This window comes from Saccopteryx leptura, chromosome 1, assembly GCF_036850995.1.
Source record: "Saccopteryx leptura isolate mSacLep1 chromosome 1, mSacLep1_pri_phased_curated, whole genome shotgun sequence".
Lineage (NCBI taxonomy): Eukaryota > Metazoa > Chordata > Mammalia > Chiroptera > Emballonuridae > Saccopteryx > Saccopteryx leptura.
In genome coordinates, this window is record NC_089503.1 from 55,457,068 (window position 1) to 55,470,497 (window position 13,430).

General features: G+C 36.2%; 1 protein-coding gene across 1 annotated transcript; it reads left to right on the top strand.

Moving 5' to 3' along the window:
• The first annotated feature begins 10,134 nt into the window (after window positions 1–10,134).
• On the top strand, window positions 10,135–11,588 carry LOC136388828 (hemoglobin subunit epsilon-2). Its single transcript, XM_066360635.1, has 3 exons — window positions 10,135–10,226; window positions 10,347–10,569; window positions 11,460–11,588. Exons 1-3 carry the CDS (start codon window positions 10,135–10,137, stop codon window positions 11,586–11,588), a joined length of 444 nt encoding a protein of 147 aa, XP_066216732.1.
• Window positions 11,589–13,430: the final 1,842 nt, after the last annotated feature.

A 13,430-nucleotide genomic window follows, 5' to 3' on the forward strand; every position in this document is an offset into this window, starting at 1 on the left:
TACGTAATCTTATCAACCCATGTCATGCCCATAAATTTAATTTTAAAAAAGTAATAAAAAAAAAGAAAAGAAAATTCTCTGCAGGAATTCAAGGTCTGGGGTTGGGTTATTATTTCAATTATCTCTAATGTACATTTTGAATCATCTAACTTGTCATATGCCTTGTAAGATAGAATTGGAGATAAAAGGATGAGTTGAGGGATGGCTGGGAGCTTTCCAGGAAAAGTCTCTTATTAACCAACAATAGCCTGCACTTTCTTGAAGGATTTCACTGTCTCACTGGAGAGGCAAGGCTAAGACACATGAAATCATTGTGCTTTATCTTCTGATTGAATGTGACATGCACAAAAATAAAGTTAGAATTAGGATATTGTGTGAATTTTCTCATTTCAAAGCTTGAGACCTTCACACTTTACAAGTTTGAGTGTCATTTCTTAGCAAATTCAACTCTCTTAGGCATTCCATTATCACTACACAGTGATCAGAATCTGTTCTGTGAATGCATTCTAATTTCACCTTATGCCTCCACAATAAAGATGAAAGACCAATGATTATTGTAATTGTAGCTGTTAATAGCACTGGTCTCTCTAAGCCAGGGGTCTCAAACTCAACTCAGCATGTGGGCCGCAGAGCAAGATCACAGCCGTTGGGCGGGCCGCACTAGGTCTACAAAAGGCAACTGTTACGCAACACTTTTCTCACTGCAGTTGAAAACAAAAAAAAATTAGTACAACAAGCACAATCGTACATGCAGTTTACTCAGTGTCACAAAACGACCAGAAACTGTAGTTCGCATCACAACTGCTGTTAACTAAGCTAATATCTAGCTAGGATGCTAGAGAAATGAAAAATACAAGTAGGCCCCTAGGCTTACTTAATTTTATCCAAAATATTTTGAACTTCGTGGATTAGTCTGTGGGCCGCACAAAATTGTTCTGCGGGCCGCATGCGGCCCGCGGGCCGCGAGTTTGAGACCCCTGCTCTAAGCCTTATCACCTCTCATTATGCCTCTAAACAGAGTAAACAATGGCTATTCATGGCACTGAACAGTTTTACCCAGTCAATCAACAAATGAGAGCAATGTGTGCTTTAATCAGTCAACCTCTTCTCTTTCTTACCCTCTACTATTTTTCTGAATCTGAATGTCAAGGGGTCAAGGATGGTGAGGATGGAGTAGTGGGCAAAAGATACATTCTTTATACCTTAGGGACCTAGATTTAGGTCTAGATTATTCTCACTTAAGACAGTTTAATTGAAAACAACTTTAAAATTAACATACACACATACACATGCATAGATGCAGGGCTGGGTGACTCATCTTTAGTAATTGAAAAGATGGCTAATTATTGTTGATAAGCAATAAAGGACACTTGGCCACAATAAATGGATAAATAAATAAATAAATAAATAATCAACACCTTAGCAAAATAATGTTGTGATGAAAAGAATATTCTTTGATTTCTAATCTAGCTAAGAATACAGAGGTTTTTCAGATTATGCCATTACCTGGATTAAAATTCCATAATAGCTTCTCAGTCCCTACCACTGAAGACAAGTTCTAAATTACTATACTAGGTTTATGCTTCCTCTGCATAAAGATATCCTGTCATTCTCATCTTTACCATGTATATATATATCAACCATATATGCCCATTATTTATATCTCTAGCATGCCAATAGGTTTGCTTACTTTTCTTGGAGGTTTGGATTACTATTCCAACATTCAGAATTTCTATCCCAATATTTTCCCATTGCAGATTTCTTCTTTTTATCCTGACCCCAGTTCAAATATTACCTTCTTAGAGAGATAATTCCTGATGTAATTGTGTCATTTTCTCATTAAGTCCAAATATTCATTTTCCTCATAGCAAATAATTTCTGAAATTATTTTGTTGATGGTTTACTTATTAATTTTTTATATTTTTCAACTCCAAATTATAAATCTTAAGGAGAAAGTTATTTTCTTTTCCTTATTTAAGTCCCCAGTTCTTACAACAATTATGTACTTAGAACACTTATTCGGTATTTAGAATACTTATTTAATAAATAGTTATTGAAGGAATGTTTGAGAACACATGAATTTGAATGTTTAAAAAACCATAGGATGGGTTTTGTAAGAAAATAGTTCTAGAGGTGAGGATTAGGCAATGTTAGAAGCAATGACATGGACAAAATGGGAAAATAAAATAGCTATGAACAAGGAGAAATTAACAAGTTTCTGGAAGGCATTTTTTCAAAAGTATAAGAGAAAAACATGAGTTACAGATGACTTTTAATTCACTCTTCAGGTTTCTGGAAAAATAAGGAAGTTGTTTGCAGACATGAGGGGTCATAGAAATCCACTAGTTTGAAAAAAAAAATTTTATTTATTCATTTTTTTTTTAGAGAGGAGAGAGGGGGGGGAGAGAGACAGAGAGGGAGAGAGAAGAGAGAGAGAAGGGGGAGGAGCTGGAAGCATCAACTCCCATATGTGCCTTGACCAGGAAAGCCCAGGGTTTTGAACCGGTGACCTCAGCATTTCCAGGTCGACGCTTTATCCACTGTGCCACCACAAGTCAGGCGAAATCCACTAGTTTGAGGAGGAGTAGTTAAGAGAGATACAACCTGATAAGTTAGAGGCTAAACTAATTTAAAGATAGCAATATCTGGTAATAAAAATTTATGGGTAACTTTTTAATCTGCTTTATTATATGATTATCAGTTCTGTCTACAGGGGCAAATAAGCCAAATTTCCAAAGCTTCCACAATTTAGAAAGGACTCAGTGGATTTTCTGGCTGTGGTCAAGGTGCTTTCTCTTTTTTCCTTTATTTCACTGCTCTCTGATCTTAAAGAGAATATTCTTGACTTTGCCTCAAATTCTTATCTGTCTTTCACATGAAGTCTTTCTTATTTGCCTAAGAACAGATATTAGCCCCACAACTATGTGAAGTAGACTGAAGGGATTACTTCTCTAATAGAAGAAATGCAGCTCTAATGTGTTGGGCTGAGCTCCTAAAATTTTAGAGTACTCTGTAAGTACACATGAAAGTAGGTTTTTAAGGGTTATATTGTAAAGGATTTATTTTAGGGGAAAACAAACAAAGCAGCTACCTGAAACTCTAAATGTAGGACTAATAGATTCTGAGAGAAAAATATAAAATGAAACTATTCCTCTTACACTAGAAGTGTAACCTGTCTGGTCCTACTAATGCTTATTTGAGATGCATGAGACCAAAGAACCTGAGGTCCCAGGGACAGTCACATGTAGCATGTTGTCAGTGAAGAATACTTCTGCCTGATGAGAAATGAGGAAAAGTTAAACACAGCAAGGGAGTATAGATATATCACCAGCCAGAGACAAGTCTTTTCATTGGCAGCCCATGCTATGGGATCTTCTACTACTCTCTGCATTGAACAAATGAGCATCCTTTTCCCACAGCATGCAAACATCTGTACTTTTCTGACACAAATTGGTAGATATAAGAAATCTGCCACAGACTGTGGTACAATGACTCAGAAGGAGTATCTTTTGCTCAAATAAATACACTGACTATTAAATGAATTAAAAAACACTGGAGTGCTTGATCTGTGTTGGCAGAGTGGGTGAAACATTGACCTGGAACGGTGAGGTTGCCGGTTCGAAATTCTGGGCTTGCCCGGTTAAGGCACATATGGAAGTTGATACTTCCTCTCCTCCCCCCTTCTCTCTCTCTCTCTCATACACTGTCTCTTCTCCTCTCTCTAAAATAAATAAAATCTGAACAAAACAAAACAAAACACTGGAGTAACATTCAGTTTTACCCTAATTTTTTTCTATCTTGATTTCTTTTTATGTTGGATAGAGGTATGCATAACTATTTTAAAAAGTGTTAAAATGGGCATTCAATGTAACCTTAAAAAAATTGAGAACCAGTGGCCTTTTCTCAGTGTTGTTAATAGAACTAATGAAAAGTCATCCCTAAGACATAAGGACCTATTGCCTTGCTTTGAATCTGAGCATCACCTGCTAGCTCTATATCTTGAGATAAATTGCTAAATACCTAAGCCCTCATTTGCTTATTCATCAAAGATTATTTTGTGAGAGTAAAATAAAGATAGGTAATATCTTTAATGAACTACTTGAAACAAAATAAGCTTTCTTTTTTAGTCTCTAAATGGAGATAATTAATTTTCACAGTTTAATGATGATACTTATGTTCTTTATATATCTTATCTATCTATCTATACAAGTATGTAGTCATAATATATATGACAATTTTGTTTCTAATGATAGTATATTTATTTTATATTAATTACAGGAATAGTTATCATTATTGAAGCCAACTGAACTTCAGTGGAAATAAAAGGTCATTTTATGAGTAAATGGCAAATTCAAAGCCTAAATTTCAGGAATAGTTTGGAAGGAACAAGATATCTGTGCAATATTAATCCATATAAGATTACAAATGAATTAGAAATGGTTTCATGATTAAAATTCTCAATGGGCTTCTCACTCTTTACCACTGAAGATAATCTTAAAGAGATTAAGCAGGTATTACCTCTACAATATCATCTCTAGTCACTTCTTTCCTTACAAATTAGTCCCATAGACCCACCACATATCTCTCTAACATACCAAGTATGTATATGTGTATGCATGTGATATATATTTGTGTATGAGTGTGTGTTTTCATCCTGCAGAGATTTACATTTGCTATCCCAACTTCTAAAAACTTCCTTTCCTAATATCTTCCCATGACAAAAATGTTCATGTCATTATGACTCCAGCTCAAATATTACCCCCTTAAAGAGATTATTGATTACATAATTGTGTCCCACTTATATCACATATTAATTTTTCTCATAGCTAATATAAAATTATTTTCTTATTTATTTACTTTTTCACTTTATGTATCTCCCACTCTACAAAACATAATCCCAAAGAGCTGTCTTCCCTCCCTAAGTTCTTGCTCTTAAATCACCATTACATAGAGCCATTGATGGTGCATAGGAGCTTGATATATTTGTTGAGACAATATTTGAAAACATTTTACATGACTTTTGTGAAGAACCAGCTTTACAGGTGAAAATTTAGGCAATATCAGGAAGAATGACATAAGAAGAATGAAAGGGTAAAACAGCTATGGACAAGGAGGACTTAACAAGCTTTGAAATAAGTTGTATTGAAAAGAAAGAGAAATCTCTGATTACAGATGACTATTGGAATCACTGTCTGAGTTTCTGGAAACGTGGGGAAGCTGTTCACAGACAGAAGTGACCAAAGAAGTTCCTCAGCTTGAAGGAGGGTGATTAAGAACTTGTCAAGGCTTTCAGAGGCTTGGCCACCTGTATCTGAGTCATCTCCTTAGGAGAGGTTCCACACTGATTCCTTCAGATATGGTCAAATATCTGTCTACACTCCTTTCAAAAAACTCCACTCTTTAAGAGACTCTAATTTCTTAAATCTCTTGAAGTCCCCTCAAGGTTCTGTATCCTACACTTTTATTTCTATGAAAATATCTTCATCCTATCCTTAGGGTGTGAGAACTTGCACAATTTCTGCTAACTCTAAAACAGCTATTGAAATGTTGATAAATTTTATCCTCATTCCCGTTAAGCTTTTCCTGAGTATCCATCAATGAATCAAGCTTCATATGAAATTATAAGAACTGAAGGCATGTTGCCTAAAATATTATGATTTCAGGCAGTCTGATATGTTAAAAGAAAAATAATTTGAAAATAGAGATGTCCTCTAATTAAATTCTAAGGTAACTTTTTTTTCTAATGTAATAAAATTTATTGGTCTTAAAATTTTTTAACTTAAAAAAATGTTGTATAATAGAGCAGCTAGTTTGTTACAAGCACTTGTGAGGATAGATTAAGAATGTGAGGGGTTAAAGGTCAGAGCAGGGAATAACTCGTTTTAAAGGAAACTCCAAAGAACTGATCCTGGGCTTTATTAAGAATATCATAGTTTAAGGGGTGAGAGCTGCCTTGATTAAAATGATTGCATTGCCATCAGGATAGACAGTGCCCACGTGTGCACTTAAACTGCTCAGAGAGATGGGGATTTATGTGGGGAAAATAAAACAGAAGAAGCTCAGAAGCCATCTCAGAACAGCAGGTCAGCAATTGAAAAGTAAAAGAAAAAGGAAAAAAATTGCACAGAGTAGTAGTTTGAAAGGACAGATCTCAGTTTTTTTGTTTGTTTGTTTGTTTGTTTGTTTGACTAGACAATACTATTTAGAGGCAAGAGTGTAATATGATAAAGAGGAAAGTTAGAAAGATGACCCTGACTGTGGGTACTGAATGATTAGAGACCATGCTAACATCAGGTTTACAGTCTTTACTAACTTCCCATGCCTTAGAATATAATATTCACTTTACCTGTATCCATCTCTCGATCTTTGCTTCTTCCCACTCTTCCCTTAACATATTTCACTCTGCCTTTGTAATGCCTTTCTCTAATTAAAATTCCAAGTCCTTCCTTTTTCCTTCCTTCCTTCCTTCCTTCCTTCCTTCCTTCCTTCCTTCCTTCCTTCCTTCCTTTCTTCCTTCCTTCCTTTCTTCCTCCTTTCCTGCCTTCCTGCCTTTTCTTTCTTTCTTTCTTTCTTTCTTTCTTTCTTTCTTTCTTTCTTTCTTTCTTTCTTTCTTTCTTTCTTTCTTTCTTTCTTTCTTTCTTTCTTTCTTTCTTCTTTCTTTCTTATCTTATCTTTTTCTCTCCAGCCTCAGGTTTTCACTTGCTCTTCTTACTTCCAAGAACTTGTTTCTCCAAAGTACTTCCCTCTTCCACTGTAAGTCTACTTTTTCTAGTACCATAAATGCTTTTTGAGATGCATGAGACCTGAGTACCTTAAATCACAGCAGCAGTAGTGTGTGGAATATTGTCAGTAAAGATTGCCTCTGCCTGATTAGATATAAGAAAAAGTTAAACACAGCAAAGGAGTATGGATCCAGCATAGGCTAGGGATAAATCCTTTAACCCATACTCACATCCATGGAGCCTTCTAATACTCTCTTCATTGAACACAGAAACACCTATTTTTTCTAACACTTGATTGTGTATTTTATGACACAAAAGAGTAGATACTTGGTATGGGTCAGAGACACTTGTCCATATAATCAGAGTAAAATTAATTTGCTCAGACGAGTGCATATATTACACTGGGGAACAAAATTTTTGTTGCATCCACAAAAACACTTGTTCTTACCTAATTTGAGTGTGCTGATCTCAAATATAATATTAGTGTTTCTCTGCAAACTACAGGTTTTTTTGCAATTCAAGAGTTTAGGTTTTCATCTTATTGTAAAATTTTTAACATTTAGTTTAACATAATGAAGTAGTATGTCTTCTTGGGCATCATCTTTGTGAAAATATAATAATTTATATAATGCAGTAAATACACTAATACACTAAAAGATATGGTTACATCAGATTTTCTCTACAATTTCAAAATAGAACATATTAACACACTTATTTTAATCATAAAATTTGTGCAAAACTTATTTAAATTCTATTCAGGCAAAAGTTTGCGTTTGTAGCTCTTGCATTTGTGTACTTGTTGAGGACAATCTCATTTGATGCTCCATCAATAGTCTGCCATCATATTTCTGTCTCATCGCCCCTGATAACGCACTTTCATTATCTTCAAATCTTGATGAAAACATTCTCCATGCTCATCACTAACAGCTCCAAGATTTTCAGGAAATGTTTCAAGGTGACTGTTCAGGAAGTGAATCTTAACACTCATGTTACATCCAATGTCTCGGAAAGCCAACAGCACCCTTTGAACCAGAAGTTCATAGTTTTCTGCTTTTTTTGTTGCCAAGGAAGTTCTTTGTAACTGCTACAAAAGACTGCCATGCTGGTTTCTCCTGGCAAATTCTTTGTCACGTATGAGGGTTTGAATTTGAGGTCCATCGAATACACCTGCTTTTATCTTCTCGAAAGACAAAGCACAAAAAGCAGAAATAATATGTTGAAAGCATTCACTTTCTCTATTCAAAGTCTGAACAAACTGCTTCATTAAGCCAAGTTTGATGTGAAGTGGAGAAAAAATGATCCTATCTCAATTAACTACAGGTTCATTCACAATATTTTGCATCCCTACTTCCAGAGCTTCATGTTTCAGCCACTCCTTCTGTGTCCAGTGTTTCTCCTGAGCTCGGCTATCCCACAAACACAGAAAGCAAGGATACTTCATGAAACCTTTCTGTTGTCCTAGCAGGAAATTTACCATTTTAAGATCCACACAAATGATTCAGCTATGCTCCTCATACTTTAGTAATTCGAAGACTATTTTTATGTCTTTATAATCTTCTCGCAGATGAGTTGAATAACCAACTGCAACCACTGCATAAACAATACCATTGTGGAGGAGAACATATTTCAGACTCTGTTTAGAGCTGTCAAGAAATAGCTGCCATTCTGTCAGACTGTAAGTGGTAACACCTAGCTGGCTGAGAAGACTACTGATATCATGACAGTAAACAAAGTATTTATCTTCGGAAAAAAGTCCACAAAAAATTATTTACGCTTCCTGAAATGGGATACTTTAGCTGACCAGTAAAGTACATTCTTTTCTTTTCATCTTTTTCCTTTTTTTTATTTTTATTTTTATAAACCTTTAATAAAGATTCTTAGTGAATATTGCATTCTCTGATCACCTAGAACAAACAAAGAGCTATGGGAAGATTCATAAATTTTAAGAATGGCCAATACTCCCATATGAATACATTCTTTTCTTGAAGCCTGGAGACTAATAACTCAGCTACTTTCTTTGATAGGCCCAAATCCCTTACTAAGTCATTCAATTTGGGTTGGCTAAACTGCTGAGGGGTGAATGACTGCTTGGTATCAGAAGAAGACCCCTCAGATTCTACAACTATTTCCTCATGCATCTTATCAAAATACACTTGATCACCATGTTCACTTTCTTCATCCTTAGAAGAAATAAAACCATTAAAAACTGGAACCGGGAGTATCTCAGAGTGTAGGATAGGTCGTATTACTGAAGGAATATGAGGATATGCGATCATATGCCGTTTTTTCTTGCTGATGCCCTTTGTATGGATCACACAGAAATAACATTCACTGCTGTGGTCCTTAGGTTCACGCCAAACCATGGGAATACCAAAAGGCATTCCTTTGCGTTTTCCTTTTGTCCAATTGCAAAGCATTTCCTCACATTTATGACACACAATATGAGGAGCCCAATTTTTGTCTTGATCGCCAAGGGGAACTTGAAAATAGGCAATATATGCACGTGTCCCAAATGATGAAATATTGCACCTTTGACATTGAAGTGTGTAACAGCCACATATATAACAGAAGTTGTCAGGACTATTCTTACATTTATGCCTACTTGAAGAAGCCATGATTGAATCTTAAAACAAAATAAGAGATTGTTTTTATCAGGTAATAATTATTTACATTTAAAAACAACTACAATTATGTCAAAGTGATGTTTGTAAAACATTAATTGCCTTGTGGTTATGTTCAAGCCAAGAGTCATTGTCCTTTAACTGTGAATAATGCTGCAATCAACATGGGGGAGCATGTGTGTTTCTGTACCAATGTTTTCAAGTTTTGAGGGTAGCTACCTTGTAGAGGGATTGCTGGGTCATATGGTAATTCTATTCTTAATTTTTTGAGGAACCACTATACTTTCCTCTGTAATGGTTGTGTTAATTTGCATTCTCACCAGCAGTGAATGAGGATTCATTTTTCTCCACAGCCTCTTTAACACTTGTTATTACCTGTCTTGGTGATAATAGTTGATTTAATAGGTGTGAGGTGGTATCTCATTGTAGTTTTCTAATCCTTACCCCTTCTAATTCTAGTCATGCTTTATGGTCAGCTTACAGGTCACCAGGGAAAGCAGGGGTGGGAGCTTGAGATATGAGTTGCATAGTAGATGGTAGGGAGAGAACAGCAGAATTGCACTGATAGAGCCACCTAACACTATCAGTACCACAAATGTCCATTTTGCTGACCTTCCCTTATCCAAACCCCTCCCCTGGTAGTGACAACCCACCCTTGACCAATAGTCTCATTTCATTGGGAGAAACAAGAGCCAGGGGGTCAAAGATGAGGAATAAAAGGCCACATGGAGAAGCGGCAGCATATACTTGCTTCTGGCTCATCTGTGACCAACAGAAAGCTTCCAGACACCATGGTGCATTTTACTGCTGAGGACAAGGCTGCTGTTGCCAGCCTATGGGCAAAGGTGAATGTGGAGGTGACCGGAGGTGAGGTCCTGGGAAGGTGAGTACTGGAAGTGAGAGAAGGGGCAGAAAGGCAGAATGTATACTTGAAAGAGAAATTCGTCAGGTCTCTTACCTACTTTGCCTTCCCATCTGGTCTGTGACTATGTTCATCTCTTAGGCTCCTAGTTGTCTACCCATGGACCCAGAGGTTCTTTGATAGTTTTGGCAACTTATCCTCTGAAACTGCAATAATGGGCAATCCCAAGGTCAAGGCCCATGGCAAGAAGGTGCTGACGTCCTTTGGAAATGCTGTTAAGCATATGGATGACCTCAAGAGCACATTTTCTCAGCTAAGTGAGCTGCACTGTGACAGGCTGCATGTGGATCCTGAGAACTTCAAGGTGAGCTCTGAGCATGGTTGTACTTTGTTCTTTCATCCTAGGTGTCTGTGCCATGCATACATTAAGAAACACAGGCACTTAAGTCTTATTCTACATAAGTAGTTGTAGAAAGTAATATTTCAGGGAAAGGCTACATTTTGGTAAAGTTGTTTCTATGGTTAGACCAACTAGAGTAATTCTTATGACCAGTAGAGAGCACTGATCATCTGATATTTCTGAAACAATATACTGTTTTAAAGAGCACTGGCCAAAATTGCACTAAATGTTTTTGGCCTAAAGAATACAAATTGAGTCATGGAGAAAACATCTTGCCTTGCCTAACTGAAATTTTCTATAAAAACGGATGAATATACTGCTGCCTCATTCTCAATGTTAGACCTAGGACTAATCAGAGCAAAGTGAGAGCAATCTTTTCAACAGATGATTGTGTTCTCTCCCCTCTCCCTCCATTATCAAGGATGAAATGCTCTTGTTTATACAACACATAATTCTTTGTCATATGAGTATCCAAACAATTTAAATATGTGTAATACTTGGAAATTTAAACTGCACATATTGAGATCCTTTGTAGCACTATAATCCTACTTTTAAAAAAAGACAATGATTCTTTAAAAGAAAGAAACAATTCATAGTAATGTTATAGTAATGTTCTGGAGTAGGGAGTTGGCAGGGCAAAGGAGAGAAAAATTGAAACCAATGGCAGGCACATGACTGGGAATCATATTGAAACCAATGTCAAGTCCATAATGATGCACTGTGGTGGAAGCATGACACTGAACCTTAGACTTTTATCAGGAAGGAAATGGATATTGTACTTTTTGAGACAAAGCCAGCCTGAGGCTTTCTGTTTACTATGTATTATTTTCTTTTTATCCCAATTCTCTCCCCAGCTCCTAGGCAATATGATATTGGTTGTCTTGGCAACTCATTTTGGCAAGGAGTTTACTCCCCAGATGCAGGCTGCCTGGCAGAAGCTGACAACTGCTGTGGCTAATGCTCTGGCCTACAAGTACCACTGAATTGCCTGTCCAACTCTGTGAATGCCTGCTGGAGGGTCCTGTGTTCCAAGAGTCTATCTCCTGAAGACTGGGGATATTGCTTTGCCTCTTGTCTTAACTCTTATATGATAAAAATAAAATAAAAATTATGCTTTATAAAGAATATCCTTGTATTCTCTGTATGTTTGTCTTTTATGTTGATTCACAGCAAATAAAGCACTTCTATTAGAATAGGAGTACATCCTAAATTGGGAGTTTGGGCATGATAGAAAAGAAACTGTTATGAGACTCTGCAAGATAACAGTGGCTTCAATGAGGTAGTTAGTTTTAGAAAGAGAAAGTAGATTTTTGAATTAGGCAGTGTCTTTAGAAAAAGGATGAGAATAGAGGAACTCTTAAGACATGCAAGAAGATGGTCGATTGTGAGTAGGACATGTTAAGGCTCAGTATGGGTCCCATATATACTATTATTTATATAAACTCAGGCTAGGGCTTTTGTGGGACTAGAGTTTACTTCTATGTATCATAAAAAACACTTTTATCAGCTTTAATGCAATAAAGTTAGGGTGTCTCACAGATCCAGTCAAGGACCATGTTATAAAAATTTCTCTAATGTCTTTAATGGTATTAATGGAAGAACCATCCCTAAGGCAAATGAATTGACTGCCTTGGTTTGAATCTGTTTCACCTGCTACATCTGTAACATGGAACAGATTTCTAATTCCATGAAGGCTTTAATGGAGATAAATGTTCATTTACATGGGAAAATGATAAATCCATAAATCATCATTCCAGGCCTATGTAACAGAAGAGAAATTTGTCCTTTAAATGCAATGAGGTGGTATAAAGTTAGAGAAGCTACTAGAGACACCAGAAAAAGAGTGGCTAGGTGCTATTGTTAGAAACAAAAGGAACCGGTGAACTTTCTTACACATAAGAGGGGCATAATAAATAGGAACCTTGAGAGAAATTGATGCATGTGTGGGTATAGAAATAAAAAGACAGGATTTAACTCAGGTATAGTGAAGTGATGGAGTAAAGGACTGAACTTGAAAGGTACATAAAATTAAGAAAAAATTACATAAAGGACCATTGTGGCTAAATTCTGTAGGATTAAAAACATAGTGAAATAGAATGGAGCAGTCACTAATGATAGCCAAGTTCCAAGAAAAATAACTAGAAGTCTATTATCTGGAGCTGACATTAACCACAGCTTCTTTTGTGCTAATCACTCCCAATTCCTATAACCAGGTTATTGGCATAAAAGTGAAAAGCCAAGGCTTTGGGATTTAATGAACAAAGATCAAATTATAACCCCACTGACTTGAAAAGTGTAATTTAAAAAGTCCTTATTTGTTAAATAGGACAATGATTCTAACTTCACAAATACATCCCGAGATTTCAAGGAGGTATTTGTGAAGAGCATTGTCTGTCATTTTGTAAGGCAGTGGTGATGGTTTATACAATGCACTATGAGGTATTCCTCTGCACCCAGTTTTAATGTTTGTTCTTGACCCGATTGTATCCTTCCTGAACTCGACATCCATGAATCTAAATATTTGCTTAATATCCAGTTTTAGATTGCTCAGGAGTACATCAAATACAATACGTTCAAGACTAAACTCCTGATATTTTGTTAACTTATTCTTCTTAACTTGGCCTTCTTGTGTCTCACGTCTCAGTGACTAACACCTCATTCATTGCTTAAGCCTGAAAATAGAGATGACAGTTTTACTTTACCCTTCTACTACAATATCATCCTATTTGTTTCTTCTTTATTCTATCCCTAAAATTTGTTTATACACTGAAGCCAGAATAATTCTTGAAAAATACAAATCAAATCATGCCACCTACATCCTAGAA